We start from the raw sequence: 23,030 nt of genomic DNA, 5'->3' as shown, positions 1-23,030 counted from the left end.
TATACATAGGAAGCACTCTGTCGGTTACAACAACGAGGGTTCCGGTTGATCTGATCAACGGAACAGCATGCTCGTGAAATTAACGTGTAAGTGGCTGAGCACTCCACAGACACGTGTACCCTTAACGTAGTTCGCGGGGATATTCAGCGTGACACAGAGAGTGTCAAGGCCGGCCCTTTGAAATACAGGTACAACAGAAACAGAAAGTAAGAGTGAGAGAAAGTTGTGGTGAAAGAGTACAGCAGGGATCACCACCATCCCTGCCGGAGCCTCGTGGAGCTTTTTAGGTGTTTTCGCTCAATAAACACTCACAACGCCCGGTCTGGGAATCGAAACCGCGATCCTACGACCGCGAGTCCGCTGCCCTGACCACTGGGCCATTGCGCCTCCACATACATATATATATATATATATATACATATATACATACTTACATTTCCACACACAAGCATCTCCACATACAACTCTCTGATCAATGAAACCTTAGACACCATCCTCCAAAACGTTCCCCTACTAAAAACGACCCCAGAATGAATTTAATCCTCCAAATGCACACCATCATAAAGAGTAAAAGACACCGCAAATCTATGAAAAGTCTCCTAGCACAAGTCCGAATGTGCTCAATAACAACACTGAAGCCGTGAGTAAAAAAATGTGGAAGACCTAACTGCAGTATGTGCGTCAACCTAATTGAGGAATTAGAGTTCGCTTTCAAACCAGGTCAACGTTTCACAGTGAAAAGCAATTTCACATTTGCTTTGGAAAACCTGATATATGTATTAACCTGCTCTGGGTGTTGAGAGCAATATGTAGGCCAAGCCAAAATCAGTGTATATCAAAGGATGGCTCTGTACAGATCCCAGATCAAAATTCTGAAAAACAGTAAAATAGCATTCAGCGAACACATCGACATTTGTGCCAATAATAAACTACCCAGCTTCAGAATTTTTCTCTTTTATCAATTCAGGGACGACAAACCTGTAGTCAGCGCATTAGTAAAGAGTCATTCTTTATTACAAAATATAAATCCCTTTTGAATGCATCCACCACAAATGACACTATCACCAGGGCCTTAGAATAACACCCATGCAAATATTGAAAATGATATATTCAAACCAGTCATTTCACATTAATTAATTTGAACAATTCCAATCACTACTATTACAACCACAACGGTTCACTTTTACGTCACTTGACCATTTAAGAGGACTCCACCAACATCCTGCTACTGTCATACCACTCCCACATTTTTATTGTTCTTTCCCTTCTTCCTTCTTCTTCTTCTTTGCCACCTCCTTTCTCTACTAATACTGCTGCTTAAACAATCAAAGACAAGAATCCATATCAAACTAGTTGCTGCTAACTACCAAGAACCCACAAGATTAAAAAAGAGAGACAGAGACAGACAGAAAAATGGAAAATGTCCCTTGCATTTGAAAACTACAGAGATATTTTTAAAAAACATTTCATTTAATTTTTCCACAATTTAATTGCTTTTCATGCTTTACTCTCTAAGTTGAAAAAGTCGCAAAGGCTGAAACCGGTACTAAAATGTTCTTCATGATAAAATTATTTTAGCATTTTCTACCTTGTCTTATTTTCCTTATATATATATATATATATTATACACACACACTCATACATATTTATATATGTATGAAACTGAAAGAAGACCTCCATATATATGCATGCATATATATATAAATATATATATATACACACACGTGTGTGTGTGCGTATGTGTACACACACATGCATTATGTAGACAATATTTTCAACTGAGACATTACAACCATATCTGATTCTTCAAGTGCTTCAGTTCTGTGAATACATACATGAGGTGGATGCTGAAAATTTCCTAGCTTCAAGGGTAACACGAAAGGCATGTGTGGAGGCTCAACCTTCCTCGTTGTTTTACAGAGCTTACAACTAACTGAAGGACTGTTGCAATAAGTGTGCGAATCTGAGAACGGAATACATTGAATAAAATCCTAATTAAACTGATCCTCCTGAATTTTCTTTTACCCACAGCCAGGAACTTTTCAGCATCCCCTTGTATATTGCTGAAACTCATCAATGGTTTCTCCCATTGTGTTGATGTGCCATTTCCTATTACCAATAAAACTGTCAGCATTTTTGACGACACAGATATGCTAATAATTGAATAATGCAGGAAAAATTCTACTTGGATTAGTTTAAATTCAGTATAATAGAAATTATTGTAAAATTTAAGTCCTCATATTTAATGTAGGTATAAATGAATGTATAGACTTGAATAAATGTAGGTATATATAAATGTATAAACATAAGTAAATTTTGTAAATGTTTTTAAATTTTAAATCCCCTGTAGATAATTTGTGAACAGGATTCTATTTATTTTCTTCCATGAATAATTTGTTAGAATTCATCAGAGAAATAACAACAAACTGAGGGGAGCACATATAATTTCATTTATTTTGAATTATTGTTAACTAAAGTGGCAAGCTGGCAGAATTGTTAGTACATCAGACAAAGTGCTTAATGGCATTTGTTTCAGATTTACATTCTGAGTTCAAATACTGCCAAGGTATACTTTGCCTTTCAGTTTTTTGGTAAAATAAAGTAGCAATTGAGTGCTAGAATGGATGTAATTGACTGGTTTCCCTCCCGCCAAAATTCAGGCCTTGTTTCTACAGTAGAAACTATTATTATTTACTGAACAGGCAGTATCATTAAAGCATCAGACAAAATTGCTTTATGGCATTCATTTTAGCTCTTCACATTTTGAGTTCAATTCCAACTCAGATTAGCTTTGTCTTTCATTCTCTCAGGTCCATAAAATAAAGTACCTGTCAAGTATGGGGGTTGATGATATCAACTATTACCCCACCCAAAAATCTGCTGGCCTTGTGACTAAATAAGAAAACATTATTATTTATGGAGTATATTCTTTGTTATTTTACTGCCAATAACTGTTATAAACCTAAATAATTTAGTTATAGCTGTTATTTACAGCAAAACAACAAAGATTACGCTCTGCAAACAATAATGAAACTTGGCTTGTGTGAAATGATATACACTCCAGTAAGTCTAGAAAAACCTATAAAAGAATTCCCACACTCTCAGTAACAATCTCACTAGAAATAAAATATTTTAATGTCATAGGGAGAGGTTTCTAAATAAAAACAAGAATAGAATGAAAAAAATGTTCTCCTCCCTAGCTTGTGTCAACAGAAAGGTCCACAATAGAATGGGACATGAAAAAAATGAATGAATGAAAGACATTTTTAGATAAGAATAACAGTCAGCTAATCAAATCATACTGACAACACTGAGCTGCATTTGGCAAAAAAAGAACTTTTTTTTTACATGAAAGGTATCTATCTTTTCTACCTTTTGGGAGCTGATTTCAGTTATGCTTTAAGAACTTTCATATCATGTCAATTTACCCACCACAACAGAATTGAGATCCTCAAACCAAGATGTCACATAAAAAGCATTTGTGTGGTAGCTGGTGCCATATAAAAAGCACTGGTTATGGTACCACATTAAAAACACCCAGTAAACTCTGTGGAGTGGTTGGCATTAGGAAAGGCATCCAACCATAAAAACCATCCACATTGACTATCTCAGGAAAAACTAAAACAGTGTTTTTAGTTTTTGAGATTTATTCATCAAATTTGGGTCAGTTTGTTTTCATGACAAATCCACATTTGATCTCAATGACAGCCTCCAGGGGTGACCTCAGAACTGGCCACAGGCCTTCGTCACTATCATCCACTCATCTTAGCATGTATTTATTGATACAGAAGAGTAACTACATGAATGTTGAGCTATTCTATGAAGAAAAAAAAAAAAAGAAGCTTAATTGTAAACTTATACACACTAGGAAGAAGCTATAACAGTGTGATAAGAACCTCTCAACACTATATTTTACATGATTACTAATATATATAGGTGAAATAACTTCCCATTGTGATACTTTTAATAACAATCTTCCAGAATTTTCTTCACGTATTTTCCATTTAATTTGTTTCCAAAGATAAGAAAATGTAATGTTGATTTATTTTGACGCCCTCTATATATATATCAATGTTTGCTTTTACATTCAGTTATCAAAAAACAATTTTACATAAATCTGATTGATTACTCTATATTGTTGTAGAGTAAATATTCATCATTCTTAAACAAGAACGTTGTTGAGAGTGACTTCGAAGTTTTGGCTAGCTAAGCCATTGTTGGATTGCAGTCTGACACTGGCTTAGCTGGCCAACACTTTGAAGTCACTGTCAACACCATTCTTTTTAAGAATAAATAAATATATATATATATACATATGTAAACACACATGTGCACACACACACACACACACACACACACACACTACCATAGAGATAATTTATCTAATGAATAGGAGTGAAAATAGTCATTTTGGGCTTGAGTTGACTAGTAAATTCATAGGTTGTCCAATAAAATTAGTTACTTGTTTGATAAAATGTTTCCTTAATAGAATAATTAAAATCTTGTTTTATAGCATAGACACACAATTAAGTAAATAAATACTTCAGAGGTAATAAAATTAGCTACTTACTTGATAAAATGCCTTCCCAAGTGATTAAACAAAGCTCGTTGTTTTATAGTTTTCCGTTGAAAATACTCAGTGTCAGCATCAAGATCACCAAGGGAACAGGCTGAAACAAAACAAAGCCAATGAAATGAATCGAATAGTGGAGTGCAGAATTCAAGTTCTTATGGAGATATATTTGGGTCTTAATAAGGTTAATGTTAGAACTGAAAGCAATAAAGAGTAAAATTAACTCTTTATCATTTAAACAGGCCATATCCGCCCCAAATATTCTACTTGTTTTATGTTCAAACTGGCCATATCCAGCCCAAACATACTACTTGTTTTATGTGTAAACTGGCCAGATCTGGTTTCTCACATCTAGCCTACAATGTCATTCAGAGAATAGAGCAATCACTTCATTGAAGTATAAAAGATATGAGATAATGGATGATTAATTCAAAATAATGTGAATTGAATAAATAAGGATTACATTTGACAGATTAATTTGAATGTTAAAGGGTTAAACCTTTTACAGTGGAGAGTGCTTATCTGTGGAAAGTGGTTTTATATACCAATCTATCTTTTGTTGTGAATGTCTTGCTTGAAGCTGTTTTCTGTTGAGACATGTTGAGTTTATTGAAGCAACCTGACTCATGGAAAATACCAGTTCTACTTTGGATAGACATTTAATATCCTTACTGGAATAACTATTAAATTTAATTTCACAGTGAAAGGGTTAATCAGTTAAAAAAGTGGTCTTACACTATTGCCTAAGAGTAAAACTGATTTGTCAGTCTTTTCAAAGAGGAATCAATATACAAAGTAAAATTTTCTTATATAATCAGAGTAGTCATACTGAGACCACAAAGTGCATATATATGATGTATTAACACATTAACTGCCACAACCTATTACTGGAACTTAAAGATGATGCCATGTAATTCTAGTCACACAGCATATCATTTAATTACAATGAAATGTAATTTATTTTGTATTTTTACAATATTTCATAAGTAAACTTTAATATTTAGCACTCATGTTATTTAAATATCCTTGAAACCATGTCAAAAATACAGAATAAAATATTTTCTCAAATTATGAAAACTAGTTCCTTGGTAATATTTTCACATTTGATTCCCAATTGTAATAATTTTCATATTTCACGTCAAATTATTTATTTGTATAATAGTGCTCACTTGCTTAGTAAATATTGCTTTCATTATTTTATCAAAGTCATAATCTCTCTTTTTTAACCCTTTAGTATTCAGATTACTCAGTTAAATGTAATATTTTTTTACTCAAATTGTTTTGAATTAATAAAGCATTATCTTATAGCTTTGGGGTTTCAATGATGTGATTGTTTATTTTTAGAATGTCAATGTAGGTTAGGTGTGAGAGGTTAGATATCGCCAGTTTGAATATAAAACATATAGAATATTTGGGCCGGATTAAACACTAAAGGGTTAAACAAACATCATGGTAGTCCAACAACAGAGGGAGAAGCAGTTTGTCAAGTTTTACCTTTCCCTCAAAGCAACATAGAGATTTCAATTCAGCAGCCCATCTGTAAGCTTTGCAGTGTGTGTGTGTGTGAGAGAGAGAGAGAGAGAGAAAGAGAGAGGGGGAGAGAGAGAGAATATTGCAAACAATGAATGAAATAAACATGAAATAAAAAAAATCTTACAAATAAATGGGCATTACTACAGATGTATATGCCCCCAACTTTGTTGCCTCATAACATCTAGAAAATGGATACTTTTTAGCAAAATTTTCTATAAATACTGCTTAGATGTTGTGGCTTCAGAGTATATAGGGATTTATGAGAAAGAATTTTTGCAAGGGGGTGGATAGAGGAGTTTCAGAAAATTCACACAATCTGACTTTTCCCCTTATAACTTTCAGGAAGATGGGTATCTTTTAATGAAATTTTATACAAATCCCTGTCAAACAGCATAGATTACGATTATAAAGAAATTTGTGGGGAAAATGTTTTTGGGAATTTTCCCCATTTTTGTTTTTAAACCACAGCCTTCGAAACGATGGAGGATGGACAGGGGGAGCATCTTTATATGAAAAAGTTTTGAAAACTCTTTTTTTTAACAACCCGCTCCCTCATCATCTCACTCCAGACCTATTTTGGCTAATTTTTTTTCGGCACTTCAAAACCATGGAAAGAGCATCTTTGGTAAAAATTTTTAAATTGTTAATATTTTCAGAGGGAAAAGTGAGTGATTTAAGTATGATTTGCGGCACATCCAAAGACAACCCTCCTCGTTTCTTTTTCACTCTTGCATGTATTGATATTTTTCAATATTTTCCCCCCAATTACATTTATATGCTACAAAAATGAAAATTTGAGAAATTAGGAATTTTTTGCAACCCCACTCCCCGCCCCCAATTACTTCTGTTTAGAAATAAAAATATTGGAGAGCCTGAGAAGGTCATTGCTGGCATTTGTCCAAGGTGATTTAAAAAAATTATGGAGATGTACTTGCATAGCAAGTGACTTGATCTGAAGTTGTGTGCTGAAACAAAAACAATTGCAGTGTGGAAGATGTTTGTAAGCCATTCAAGAACACGCAAAAACCATTAGTTTCTCTTCAAAATTAAAAGTGATGCAGCCTGAAGTTTTGTCAGTGAACAGCACACACATGCACACGCATTCATTGCCTTTCATTTGTGTGTGTGTGTATCTATGTGTAAGTGTGAGTGTGTGTGTTGATGTGTGTGTGTGTGTGTGTTACTGTTGAAGTCACTCATGCAACTTGTTTGTTTATATATTGGCTTAGTGGTACAGAGTATTTGGAAACTGTAAATAAGGTGCAAGTTTTGAGTACTTGTTGGTACTCTAGGCTCTTCTCAAAGCTATCCCGTGTTCAAAAATTATATGAATATTTAAAAAAATTTTCATTCAATAAATAACGTTTTTACATTATGTATACATTAATAGTATAAACTATCAATTTTCCAAATAGCAAATTTAAACTTAAAAGAGAAAGTGAGAGACCTTGCAAATGAAAATGGAATACTCTGCAGTGAATGCAATGAATATTTAAATTTTTGAAGAATTGGATGCAGTGAATGCAATGAATATTTAAATTTTTGAAGAATTGGATGCAGTGAATGAAATGAATATTTAAATTTTTGAAGAATTGGATGCAGTGAATGCAATGAATATTTAAATTTTTGAAGAATTGGATGCAGTGAATGAAATGAATATTTAAATTTTTGAAGAATTGGATGCAGTGAATGAAATGAATATTTAAATTTTTGAAGAATTGGATGCAGTGAATGAAATGAATATTTAAATTTTTGAAGAATTGGATGCAGTGAATGCAATGAATATTTAATTTTTGAAGAATGGATGCAGTGAATGCAATGAATATTTAAATTTTTGAAGAATTGGATGCAGTGAATGAAATGAATATTTAAATTTTTGAAGAATTGGATGCAGTGAATGCAATGAATATTTAAATTTTTGAAGAATTGGATGCAGTGAATGCAATGAATATTTAAATTTGTGAAGAATTGGATGCAGTGAATGAAATGAATATTTAAATTTTTGAAGAATTGGATGCAGTGAATGAAATGAATATTTAAATTTTTGAAGAATTGGATGCAGTGAATGCAATGAATATTAAATTTTTGAAGAATTGGATGCAGTGAATGCAATGAATATTTAAATTTTTGAAGAATTGGATGCAGTGAATGCAATGAATATTTAAATTTTTGAAGAATTGGATGCAGTGAATGCAATGAATATTTAAATTTGTGAGAAATTGAAGTTAAAAAAAATTCAATAAACTTGAGAAATCGAAATTATAGGGAATTTCTTAGAACATGAATTTATAAAAATATTTCCAGATGGTCAACCCTTTAATTATTGCTTTCTTTTAGCACTTTTAGTAATTGTTACATACCTAATTAATAAGCAGCTTTCTCCATTATAGTATAGGTGCATAACCAGTGGTACATATGGGGATTGTGTGAAGTTTGTGATGAACCACTAGTGGTACATGTAGCCATGAATGTGTTAAATATTCATCATGCCCATGGCAAAGGCACACTAAACTCAATCTTTCTAACTGTTAAATGAAACCATGTGTAGGTAGAGAACATTGCTATATGTAGCAGCAACACTTAGTAGAATTGATAAGAGATTTGGGTTTCAGAGAGGAATAAGACATGCCCTTAGTTGAGGTCCTGATCAGGCTAAAGTATGCAGATATTTGTGAAGTAGTTTCAATGGGAAGAGGCAGCCATGACCAATGAGTTAGTTCTAAACAATGCTTTGATCTCTGGAAGCCAGTGGCCACATGCAGAATTCTCAAAATTCTGTGTTCACTGGCAGCCAGTTATGAACTAAGGGAGGTGAGGATATGACTATGTGCCAGTTGACAAAGTAGCTTCATGAAGTGTAACTCTTCAGGATAGGCCCTGTCCTATATGGTGGTGGGATTCCACTGGGAACCTATTTCACTAGCAAAAAGTGATATTAGGCAAAGAAAGATGCAGTTAAAAGCTTAACATCAAAATATTACATCACCTTCACAATGGAGGAGTGTTTTAAATGTTTACAATTTTGCCAAAGAACCAGGTGGCATGTTAAACCTATCCTACATACACATAAAAGGGGGCCATGGTGTTTTATCCTGGTGCCACCACTGCCGCCACCACCACCACCACCACCACCATCATGACAACTGCCGCCACCACCAACAACAGCAAAAACAACAACATAAGTTGTCTATGGACTCAGAGTACACAATGTTCTGTGCTGTCTAGGCATTACTAGACTCACTCACCCTAGATACACTATAAGAATATATAATCATCAAGTGATGCCATTATAGTACACAATAGGTTATGGGACTTACTACACATTCTTAACAGATTCAGAATATGATTAAAAAATTGTCTTTTCCACAGTGCAAAAATTGGTGTTGATCAAGAATCATAACAACAAACACAAATCTCTGTGGAGATGAAATAATTTCATATATGTTTTATAGAAAGCTCAGTTTGTCTATGTAAAATATCCCTCTTGCAAATTTAATTTCTGGGGTGGCTTGAGAAAATCGCTGCCAATCTATTTTAAAGGGATCCCAGTTGTAGTGAAAATCCTAGAATTTTACATTTTATTGGGATTTATTTCATTGACCCCTGTACTTTTCAGAGTGTTGGTTACTGCATGATACAATTTTCCTTTTTATAAATACGTTATTACATCCACTTTTCATAATAATCTGTATATTGATGGAGCCAATAATAAACACGGGAACAAAATTTGTTTAGCGCGTGCAAACCCAGGTTAATTTTTACAATCTTAACCTCAAAACCAAGACAGTTATGATAATTATTGTTATTATTAATTATGTTTCTACATAAATCAAATCAAACAAATCCAATAATGGAAAAGTAATGTTTCAAATCAGTCCAAAACTGTTTCTATGCTTGTTTGTTTTGGTGATGAAGTTTTTCAGGAGGATGTTCAAAGCATTTTCATTGTCCTCCAAATAATTTTACAACTGAATATTCTTAAAGAAAATACAAGATGGTATCAAAAAGGTCCAGGTCTAGTTATGTTTAATTAAAAATAACTTATTTACTTAAGTTTTAACATTATCTCCTTCGAAATAGTAACCTTCCGCAGCAACACACTGACCCCAGAGTTTCAGCCACTTTTTTGAATCTGGCCTGGAATTCGTTTTCCATAAGTAAAAGCACCATTCGAGCATGATTGTTACCAACGTCGCCTTACTGGCACTTGTGCCGGTATGCAGGCGACACGTAAAAAAAAAAATGTTGTGGCCGTCGCCAATACCGCCTGACTGGCCCTCATGCTGGTGGCACATAAAAGCACCCACTACACTCTCGGAGTGGTTGGCATTAGGAAGAGCATCCAGCAGTAGAAACTCTGCCGGATCAAGATTGGAGCCTGGTGCAGCCATCTGGTTCGCCAGTCCTCAGTCAAATCGTCCAACCCATGCTAGCATGGAAAGTGGACATTAAACGATGATGATGATGATGATGAGGTTAAGGACCTTCTGCAATTCACTCAGGATTTCAACGACAGTGTTAAAATAGTGATCTTTGAGCTGCCTTTTCATCTTGGAGAAGAGATGTACGGAAGTGATACCATGTTGTTTTTAGCGAGAAACTCATGACTGAGGAGAGCTTGGTGACAGGGTACATTGTCATCATGAAGGATCCAATTCTTCATGCTCCAAAGATCCGGTTGCTTTCGCTGAATGTCTTCCCTGAAATGAACTTTTGATGCACAATACTGCGGATGTTGAGAAAAACGACGAGCATGTTATTGATTGAACTGCAGCTCTGTCATGCCTTCTTCGGTCATGGAGATGAAGGGCTCTTCCATTGTGGCAACTGCTGTAAGCTTGCCAAAGCATGCTCAATGTCTCTGTGGCAGACTTTCCAAGTTTAATGCAAAATTTCACATTGGCACTTTGTTCCAACCATGACAAAATTATGAACAACAGCATACATGTGATCACAAAAACACAAATTTCACTTGCAAAATAAACACAGCGACCTCAACAGGCACACTGCCTCATGAAGGTCACTGCCAGCTCTCACTGCACACACAACCTTGTATTGCCATCTACAGAACTAGTCTGGGAACTTTTTAATACCACCTCGTAGCCACTCAGCTGTAAAGTGCAGGTGATGTATATTTTCATCAGGTAGACTGAGACAAGGAGAATGACTCGTTTAACAACACAAAACAATCAACAAAGCAAAATTTGAATGACATATTGGTTCATACTTTTAAAATATAATGAAATACAAAGCAGTAAATCTCTTTAAAGCATGAAATGAAACTGGAAATGTAAACAGAAACAGAAGAAAGCTTTTTATTTTCTGTTTCTTGTCATATATAGACAGCTCCACCTTAAACTAACAAACAATATTTGCAAACTGAAGTAAAATGTACAATATTAAAGAAATCAAAATATTTACTTCTCCTGCGACTATTTAAGTTTGTTTCTTCCACAGAATAAGGGTACCAGTTTTCTTCATAGTTTTCTCGTCTTCCATCATAGTAATCATGATCAGTCATATGAAGTCCTAAAAGGAATTGATGAAAATGGATCATTTATAAGAATTATACAATTTTATTGCAAATACTCAGAAATTTATGCTGTAATGTTAAAACTTAATAGGTAAGCATAGCTAATAAATTACTTAACAACAAAATTGTTGAATAGTGTCATGTTAATAACGTGAATGTTGTGCGTTCAAGTCCTACATTGGGCACAGAATCTAATTTTGTCCACCACTTCACCTCGTTATGGCTGAACAGCCGTTACCATTTGTTTTTATTGCTTTGTTCTCACTGTCCTGTTTTTGTCTCCACTTTAACCCTCCACAAATCCCAAATTTTAAAAATTTGCTTTGCAGGAATAACTGCTTTAATGAAGTCGCATCTTATCCCTATGTTCGAAACGTGGAGTAGATAAAACAGGGGACAACTGATGAAGGGAATGTTCTTTATGTTGCCTGTCTCGTTTCTCTAGTTGTTTCTTTTGTTGTTTGAAAAATAGGTTTGTTTTCCATGTTTTTGTTTTTTATGTTCTCGTTTTTTTGATGTCGTGTATCCATATGTGCATGTATATATACATATATATGTAGGTATGCACATATATGTATGTATATATATGCATATATATATATTATTTATATTATTATGTGATCAAACACCACACATCCATTTCCAAGTAAGTTTTATCTCTACAACCTATCTCTATTCTATCTCTATTTGCACTCTACAACCTATCTCTATTCTATCTCTATTTGCACTCTACAACCTATCTCTATTCTATCTCCCTCCCCTGTTCTTCTTCCTTTCTGTTTTTCTCTCCCACCCTTTCTCTAATTCTTCTTCTCTCTCCTTCACTGTCTCCCTATCTCTCTCTCACTCTTCCTCCTTGACTCTCTCGTTGTTCAAACGTGACCAACAGCTATCTATCTTTCCTTCCACTTCCTTCCTAAAGACAAGATCTACTTTTGCCTGTCTTCCCAAAGCTAATTTCTCCAGCATTCACCACTTTAACTTGTTATGGCTTAACAACCATTACTGTTTGTTTTTAATGTGCATCATACAATCTACCTTTCACTCTGAGCGAGAGACCCTTTGTTGCCAGTAGGGGTAGGAGCTTTCTAAACTTTTCCCAGGCTATTCGTATTCTAGTGGTGACACCCTCTGAGCATCCACCTCCACTACTAACTTGGTCACCCAAGTAGTGGAAACTATCAACTACTTCTAGTTTCTCCCCCTGGAGTGTGAGTGAATCTGTTTTCTGACTATCTGTGGTGTCTATTATCCCTGTGCATCTGCCGCACATGAAAGCTATCTTATCAGTTAATTTCCCTTTGATGTTGCTGCACCACTTATGCATCCATAGCTTACACTGGGTACATCTTATGGAGTTTCTACCTACACCTTTCCTACAGATCGAGCAGGACCACCTGCCTGAGTGTGTGTGTGTTGAGTTCGCCTTTCTGCTTACTATAACTTTGGTCTTTGCTACATTTACTCTAAGGCCCTTTGATTCTAACCCTTGCTTCCACACCCGAAATTTCTTTTCTAGTTCCGGTAGTGATTCTGCTATGAGAGCCAGGTCATCAGCATAGAGGAACTCCCAGGGGCAACCTGTTTTGAATTCCTCTGTTATTGCCTAGAGGACTATGATGAATAAAAGGGGACTGAGGGCTGAGCCTTGGTGTACACCTACTTCTACCCGGAATTCTTCACTATATTCATTGCCAATCCTAACCTTGCTGACAGCCTCTCTGTATAGGGCCTGTACAGCCCTTATTAGCCATTCATCAATCTCCAGTTTCCGCATCGACCACCAGATAAGGGATCGGGGGACCCTGTCAAAGGCTTTCTCCAAGTCCACAAAAGCTATGTAGAGGGGTTTATCTTTAGCTAGGTACTTCTCCTGCAGTTGTCGGACCAGGAATATAGCACCAGTGGTGCTTCTACCCGGCACAAAACCAAACTGCATCTCATCTAAGCAAATTCTCTCCCTAATGAGATGGGTTATGACCCTCTCTGTGACCTTCATCACCTGATCCAACAGTTTAATACCCTTGTAGTTATTTCTATCTAGAGCATCTTCCTTACCCTTGTAGCAGTTGACAATGGTGCTGCTACGCCAGTCATTGGGTATGACTCCATTATGAACTACCTGGTTTACAATGCAGGTGACAAGGCCATAGCCCACATAACCAGCTGTTTTAAGCATCAGCTGGTTATGTGGGCTATGGCCTAGTCACTCGCATTGTAAACCAGGTAGTTCATAATGGAGTCATACCCAATGACTGGCATATCAGCACCATTGTCAACTGCTACAAGGGTAAGGGTGATATATACATACATATATATATACACATATAAATATATATATACATATATATATGCACATATAAATATACATATATATACACACATATAAATATACATATATATACTTATATATATGCACATATAAATATACATACACACATATAAATATACATATATATACATATATATATATATATATACATACATAATTCCGCATCTCTTAAATATAGAACTGTATTATGGACCACAGATATTAAATGATGATGATGATTACAATATATATATTTATAATTAATATTATTATAGTTTAAAATTTTGGTACAATGCCATCAATTTTAGGCGAAGGGGTAAGTTGACTACATCAATCCCCAGTCTTCAACTGGTACTCATTTTAGGGACCCTAAGACGAAGTTGACTTCAGCGGAATTTGAACTCTGAATGTAAAGAGCAAGAAGATATGCAATGAAACATTTTGTCAATCATGTGAACAATCCTGCCAGCTTGCCATCTTAGAAGCAATAATGCTACATTAATCTGACGTGTGATAAAATGAATTCTTTAGAATATTCCCTTTTTCTATATACATATTGAAAAGAAATTCCCACTTCAATGAAACTGCTGTTAAAGGCCTAACAACAACCAATTCCAAATTATCCTGAAGGGTAACACTTCATGAGGCTACTCTATCAGCTGGTACATAAAGTCATGTCCTCATCTCCCTTTGTTTGTGACCGGTTCTCAGTGAACATAAAATTTTGAGAGTCCTGCATGTGGCCACTGGCTTCCAGAGATGAAAGAATGTTTAGAACCAACTCATAGGTTCCTCATTCTTAAGATGATTTTCTACAAATGGTTCCAATAACTAATATCTTTTAACTTTATTGTTGCCAAGGTGATGGATGTGAATGAACATCTTATAACTTTATACCTTCCTCAGCAGCCATCAGTAGTATTATATAATAATAATGAAATTATTGTATACAGTGCTGAGGTGCACCACAACTTGTCAGAAAGTGCGTATAGAGTATATGCAGTAATGTACAAATGTCTGGAAAGCGAACAATGTATGAGTCAGATACATGCTTGTGTGTGTATGGAGGGGAGAAAATCAGGTGTAGTGTTGGCGAATTAGTTCCAGAATGGAATAATTACCGACAGTAATTTAATAAGTGTAGTACGTCAATGGTATATTGATAGAATATATCAAATGAATCACTTTGATAAATATGGTGCGACCACAACACATACAGGGCCCTGAAAACTTCGACCTGTCGAGATTATCCAAGTAACCATACAATAAAACTTTCTCAAGGAAGTGTCTAAATTCATTCATTAAGAACAAGGGAGGCAACTCTTGTCTTTCTTTCATGAAGCATTTTGCATGGATTACCACTAGCTTCATTGCTTAGGGTAAATATATTTTCTGTTAACGAACTACTGAACAATCAATTAACATCCTGCTAACAAACTTGTACTACAACCCACTGACTCACTGTATCTTCTGAAAATTACTCTACAGTAAAGATATCCTGGAGTACCTCAGTTAATATGTTCTAGATACTCACTGATATAAAGTTCCATTTTCACATTAAGGATAAGAAAAATGCATTTTAATGACTCTTGCCTCATTATGTTCTAATTTTAAAAATAAAATATATTGCTGAACATTTAAGCATCTTTCATTTCCACTCAAAATTATTTTTAGTATTCAGCACTGAATTAACTTACAACAACCAAGACTAGCAAACACATCAGAACCCACATTTTCATGGGGCCTGGAGCAAATTCTGTTAAGAAATGTTTTATACTATACTATATTACTATAAAACAGTACATGCTAAACGTTTTTATTAATACAAAACTATACTAAGGCAGTGAGCTGGTAGAATTGTTAACACATCGAGCGGCATTTCATCCTTCTTCATGTTCTAAGTTCAAATTCCACTGAGGCCCACTTTACCTTTCATCCTTTTGGGGGTTCAATAAAATAAGTACCAGTTGAATGCTGGGTCGTAGTAATTGACTTATTCCCTCCCCCAAAATTGCTGGCCTTGAGCCAAAATTTGAAATTAATATAATGCTATATTATATTTCAACAAAACTAAACATCCTAAATGTTACATTACTATATTATAGCATATTACTATTATAGTATATTATTATAATACAACACTATATTAGTATGATATTATACGTCAATACTATACTATAATACTATATTATACAACTAGTATTATACTACATTTACTAAAATCTTTATTACAGTAATGCTATATAATATATATTATACATGCTCAATGTTTCATTACTACAATACTGTTTCGCAGTCAACTTAGAATGCATTTGCAATCCAACATACTTTATGTTAAACAAATTATAATTATCAAATTGAGAGGCATTAGCAAATATAACTATACTAATTAATATAATTAATAGAGTTGCCATTCTATTTCTCTATTATGCTGCACTAAAGGCATCATACAATCACTGAACTTTATCATTTTTCTCATAAATAATAGTGGTTGAATGAGTCAGATTATTACTTATATCAGATTATCTCTTATGTGCCATAGACATCCCAAAACTTACTATCTTCATTCAGTGAAATCAGTTTTTTTTTAAATAGGCAAGAAATATTTTATTGCATATAGTTATGTGAATCTTAACCCTTTTGCATTTAAACTGATCATATCTGGCCCAAATATTCTACCAGTTTTATATTCAAACTGACCAAATCTGGCCTCTAATACCTACCCTAAAATGTCATTCTGAAAACAGAGTCAAATCATCAAATCTCAAAGCTATGAGATAATGCACAATTAATTCAAAATAATGTGAATAAACAAACATCGTATTTGACGGAGTAATCTGAATGTTAAAGAGTTAAGCAAAACAATAACACATAGAAGAAGCTTAATTTCACATCGTTACATTTTCAATGTCAGACCAGAAAATCCAATTTACATTGTAATATTGTAGCAATTTAAGCTCTGTATTTTTAGGTTTGATTTACATCTAAACCAAGATCTGTAGAAGAAAGAACCACCCATTTAATATTACCACATAATTAACTATATCTAAGCTGTTGTTTTCCAGGATTAAACTTCTAATTATCTTGAACACATTAGCCAGCAAGTAAATATGAAGCTTTAGGTAAAATAATGAATAGTGGATACCTTGTATTAATTAATTCAATATCCAGTTCCACAATAACTGATCTATCTGTATTAATCTTTCAAACATGTAGTTTGATTCATTAAAAAATACCCAACTTCAATAAAAATTTTCTGGCAGAAAGCACAACCAGCAAACTGATAGTAACTGGTTTGTGTTCTCCTTCCTTATTCTGCTAATTATAATTTGATAAAAGAGCTCTGGTTTTCATTTAAGACTCCCTTTGTAACATATATTTCAGGCCTTGCACTAGCATAATTTGACCTTGTTGGAACCTAACATTTCTTTTTCTTATCACCTAAACTCTTGGTACACAACTGGTGTCTGTGCTAAAACTGTATTAACACTTTGCAATAGTCGATCATTCTAGAAAGCTTTTCTGACCTATATTATTAAATAACATAGAATTCTATATTCTTAAAATTATTTTTTTAATAGATTAATCACAGGAAGAAAGATAAGTGCCATGACTTTTTCCAGTGTTTCTAAGAAATTGAAGTAAGACCACAAACCAGAGACCTGGTCCAAATACTTGCAACAAAACTAAATCTTCCAGAGGCAATCAAATAGTAATGGTATTAAACCAGCAACCAATGAAGTCTACTTCCAATCTCACCCTTTATATCCAAGCCTAAATCTGAAAGAATTGTTCACAGGCTATAAGTGGGGGCAGTTAGATTAATGTAATATATGTGAAGTATTTTTGAATAAAAATGACAAAATTGACTTAGATTTGATTTCAACAGCTTGATATATTTTAAAAAAGTGTTGAAATCACTTGTAGAAGTGTTCTTAATACAAAAGCAATAGATTTCTGATTTTATTTAATATCTTACTTTGTAGAATGATAGCAAATGTGAGTTAATGACTTTAACCCAGTGGTTCTGAACAGGGGACCATATAGGATTTTTTAGGGTCCACGCTAGCAAAATAGTAAATTAGGGATCCACAATAGTATTTTAAGGGCCCCCTTGAAAAAAATTTGCTTCAGATGTGTATATTGGTATGTATTGCAAGAAACAGCTAGGTTTCTTTCTCTAATGTTTTACATAATTCAACCTACACAAGTTAATGTATGCATAAACAAAGAAGGAATTTTGAAAGAAGTATCTATAAAATTAGTTTTAAATATCGAACGGCTATGATAAAATGGTAATCAAAGGGATCCATAGGTAAAAATCAGTTGAGAATCCCTGCTTTAACCCAACAACTTGGAAACTTCAAATTCATTTAGGGATGAGTTATCTCTCTTGAAATGCAAAGATTATGAACTTAGCGTTTTGCCCAAAGAGAATATTGAAAATATGCATATATTTTCAGAAGTGAAGGCTCGTGGCTTAGTGGTTGGGGCATTCGACTGACGATTGTAAGGTAGTGAGTTCGATTCCCGGCGATGCGTTGTGTCCTTGAGCAAGACACTTTATTTCACGTTGCTCCAGTCCACTCAGCTGGCAAAAATGAGTTGTACCTGTATTTCAAAGGGCCGGCCTTGTCACACTTTGTGTCACGCTGAATCTCCCTGAGAAGTACGTTAGGGGTACACATGTCTGTGGATTGCTCAGTCACTTGCACGTTAATTCCACGAGCAAGCTGTTCTGTTGATCGTATCAGCTGGGACCCTCGTCGTTGTAACCAACGGAGTGCTCCTACTATATTTTCAGATTAACCTTTAGAAACAATTGTGCTAGAGTTTCTTTATATCATTTTTTTGGTTTGTAAAATGCAAATTAATTGCAGATGATAGGAGATGGCAGTAAAATTATGGTAGATTGGGTCAGTAGTAGAAGATCATGAATTTAGCATTTAGCTAAATATATACCTGTTTCAGTCATTAGACTGTGGCCATGCTGTGGCACTACCTTCAAGAACTTTTAGTCAAATGAATCAACCCCAGTGTATTTTCTTTTCTTAAGTCTGGTACTTATTCTATCAGTCTCTTTTGTTGAACCGCTAAGTTATGGGAATGTAAACACACCAACACTGGTTGTCAAGCATTTGTGGGGTACAAACACACACACACACATGCACTCGCGTGATGGGCTTCTTTCAGTTTCTGTCAATCAAGTCCACTCACAAGGCTTTGATCATCCCGAGGCTATAGTAGAAGACACTTAGCGAAGGTGCCATGCACTAGGACCAAACCTGGAACCATGTGGTTGGGAATACAAGCTTCTTACCACACAGCTAGATGTCACACTTTCACAGCTTTACCTCCCCACCACCCTTTCTGTACAACCCATGGCATAATGGAAAGAAGGACATTAAACAACAATGACAAAAATGATGATGATGATGTGTGTGTGTATACATGTATACACACACACATATGTGAGGGTGCAGGCCTATTGGTTAGAGTGTTGAACTCACGCTCGTGAGATCATGACTACAGTCTCACTTGGCTTGACAGGTCTACACAGGCACTTCTTTCTTGTCTTCAGACAGTATTCACCCAGGGTGGGTTGAGCTGGCTTCATTCATCCTCAATGCTGCATCTCTTACAAACACTGACCAGACCTGGCGATTTGAAGCTAAAGACCACATGATCGCCAACCACTCCTTATTCCAGCGGCGAACGCCATAGATATGGGGGCCAGGTTTTTCGTTGTCCACCACATTGCTTTCGGCACAGGCACGGTATATTGCCAAGGGTCTTGGTCACTTGTCACTGCCTCCATGAGACCCAATGATCAAATGGTGCTTTTTACATTCCACCGGCATGGGTGCTAGTCAGATGGCACTGGCCTTGGCCATAACTACAGTTTCACTTGGTTCAACAGGTCTTCACAAGCACAGCATATTGCCCAACAATTGAAGGATGCTTTTAGCATACCAGTTATGCGACACTGGCATCAGCCATGATTATGATCTCACTTGGTTTGATGTCACTGCCTCCATGAGGCCCAATGCTCAAACGGTGCATTTTATGTGCCACCAGCACAGGTGTCAGCCAGATGGCACTGGCATCGGCCTCGACTATGATTTCATATGTACGAGGTCCGATCAATAAGAATCCGGACTGTTGCCATAGTAATGAAGCTAAAGCATGCTGAGTGAAGCCACTTAACAGAGATTGACCTTGAACTCTGCTGTGTATGCACACTAAGTTTTAATGTTCTAGCTCACTTCTGCTGTTTACAACAATGCTTGGAAGGAAGGTGTATAACACATGATCATCACATTGATCATAGCAGAGTAAGTTGTCATGGTGATACCTGCTCAGAAACATGCGCAAAGTTGCAGAAAGTGTATGGAGAGGAGTGTATGAGTCACACACAAGTCTACAAGTGGTTCAGATGTTTCAAAGATGGCTGAAAAAATGTCGATATTGATGAACATTCTGGGAGACCCACAACCAGCAGAACTGAGAAAAACATCACAGATATGCATGCAGCTGTGGGGGAAAATTGTCAAATCATCATCTGTGAGTTATCAGAGGATGTGCAGGTTAATTACAGTTCAGTCTGTTATCACTGAAGATTTGGGTATGAGACATATGTCTGCCAAGTTTGTGCCAAAACTGCTTTCAGCTGACCAAAAATACACTTGGGTTTCAGTCACATAAGATCTGCTTGATTGTGTTGAGAACGATAAAAACTTTGTGAAAAATTTACATAGGCCTCTGAGCAGGTATTGGCAAGCTTTTGGCAAAATTTGATGCAGATTCTCTGCTCAACTTCCTCTGCCATGGTCAATGTGATGATTCCTTCCAAGCACTGCTGTAAACAACGGAAGTGAGCTAGAATGTTAAAACTTAGTGTGCATGCACAGCAGAGTACAAGATCAATCTGTGACAAGCAGCTTCACTCTGCATGTTTTAGTTTTGTTACTATGGTAACAGTCCGGATACTTATTGATCAGACCAAATATATATATAATGCACACTCACATACCTACATGTCACACTCCTTACACACACTTACACTTTTACCTATTCATCCACCCTTTCTGTTCCCATCCCTTTGTCATACTTTCAATTCCATCAGTATTATACCCCACTCAGTTGAGTGAGGTCTTGTTTTGTAAGTGCTTGGCATTAAGAAGGGCAACCAGTTGTAGATACCATGCCAAAGCAGACATTGGAGCTCAGTGCAATCCTCTGGCTTGTTGGCAGAATGACTCTCCTGAGAAACAATGAAATATGTGACAACACCTGAATGCACATCAAGAATCTTGCAAATCGAAAACAAAAATGAAATGTTTTTGCTGTTTATAATGTGAAATATGTGCTATTTTATGGTACCTACTTATAAATATATCTTCTTGTAATTCTTATCTCTAGTAACTTATGATGATTTTGAAGATGTGAAGTGACTAATTAAAGAAAAACAATTTCATACCTCCATTGATATGTCCTGAATAAGTACTTGATGAGCTTATAGAACGAGGAGAATCAGAATTGGTGACTGAATAGCAATCAGAGCTCATACTGTAACGGTGGAAACTTCCATCAGGCTTAAAGAAATTGCTATCCATCATACTCAAGTTGAGACGAGTTTCGCTGCGGCATTTACTCAATCGAAAGTTTGTTGAATACTTGATTGTCCTGCGACTGCTATATTGAGGCAATTCTCGAAAAGGAACTAGTAAAAAAAGAAAACAAAATAGAAATAAAATAAATGTAAAATTGTTAAGTGCAGGTATGGCTGTTTGGTTAAGAAGCTTGCTTTGCAGCCATGATTTTGGGTTCAGTCCCATAGTGCAACCCCTTGGGCAAATGTCTTCAACTATAGCCTTGGGCTGACCAATGTCTTGTGAGTGAATTTGGTATACACATGTGAATGTGTATGGCTTAGTGGTTAGGGTATTCAATTCATGATTGCAAGGCCATGAGTTCAATTCCAGGTGACGCACTGTGTCCTTGAGCAATACACTTTATTTCACATTGCTCCAGTCCACTCAGCTGGCAAAAATGAATTGTACCTGTATTTCAAAGGGCCAACCTTGTCACATTCTGTGAAATGTTGAATCTCCTTGAGAACTACGTTAAGGGTACATGTGTCTGTGGAGTGTTTGGCCACATGCACATTAATTTCACAAGCAGGTTGTTCTGTTGACCAGATTAACTAGATTTATACACCCATAGGTGTAGGAGTGGCTGTGTGGTAAGTAGCTTGCTTATGAACCATATGGTTCCGGGTTCAGTCCCACTGCGTGGCACCTTGGGCAAGTGTCTTCTACTATAGCCTTGGGCTAACCAAAGCCTTGTGAGTGGATTTGGTAGACGGAAACTGAAAGAAGCCTGTCGTGTATATATGTATGTGTGTGTATATGTTTGTGTCTCTGTTTGTCCCCCCAACATCACTTGACAACTGATGCTGGTGTGTTTACATTTGAAGTTTATCAGCTTTTTAGCATGGCTAAATCCTTCTTGTTTAAGGTTGAGATGTCTTTGGTGGGAATGTGTCATCTGAGACATTCTCAGTGGTCAGACATTATCAAGATGACTGGGTTCATCCAGCAGGTCAGGACATCCTTAACAATGATACCAGTGGCTTAATGAGGGTGAGGGTTTGTGCTGAGCAGCTCAAGGTGGCAAAGTCCAGATATATGGTGCACAAGGTACAAATCCCACATGATGAAGAGAGGGTAGTTCAAGTCTTATGATACATATGGTAACTGTATGATCACGTGATACCCAACATTAAGTGACTTCCTAGAATAGGGGGTTGGGACTGACTAGCAGCCCCATGGTTTGAAGGGCTTAAGGGGGAGGGGGCTACAGCTGATGGTGTGCCTTCAAGAGTTTTGGTCACTTTGCCTTGAATTATTTTATCAATCTGATAAGGGAAAATGACAAAGTTAATCTAAGCATAATGGGAAGTCCTTCGTAGAGGACCAAATGCCACTAAGGTATCTTTATTCAATACTTCAATTCTGCTGTCCCTTAACAGCATATTTTTTGTCTTTTATCTTTTACTTCTTTCTGTGATTAAACTG

At 35.8% G+C, this 23,030-nt stretch overlaps 1 protein-coding gene across 3 annotated transcripts in view; it reads right to left on the bottom strand.

Annotated features, from left to right (window-relative positions):
- The window catches only part of LOC115222109 (protein shank), a 151,059-nt gene that overhangs the window by 46,183 nt on the left and 81,846 nt on the right, over positions 1 to 23,030 (bottom strand). For all 3 annotated transcript variants that reach the window (XM_029792232.2, XM_036511233.1, XM_029792233.2), the window contains exons 11-13: positions 21,431 to 21,673; positions 11,528 to 11,635; positions 4,571 to 4,670 (exon numbers count right to left, since the gene is read on the bottom strand). In XM_029792232.2, the coding sequence (XP_029648092.1) occupies positions 4,571 to 4,670; positions 11,528 to 11,635; positions 21,431 to 21,673 (451 nt within the window). The remainder of the gene's footprint in view (positions 1 to 4,570; positions 4,671 to 11,527; positions 11,636 to 21,430; positions 21,674 to 23,030) is intronic.

The sequence above is a fragment of the Octopus sinensis genome, linkage group LG19, assembly GCF_006345805.1.
Source record: "Octopus sinensis linkage group LG19, ASM634580v1, whole genome shotgun sequence".
NCBI classification, from domain to species: domain Eukaryota; kingdom Metazoa; phylum Mollusca; class Cephalopoda; order Octopoda; family Octopodidae; genus Octopus; species Octopus sinensis.
This window is presented reverse-complemented; position numbering and strand designations above follow the sequence as displayed.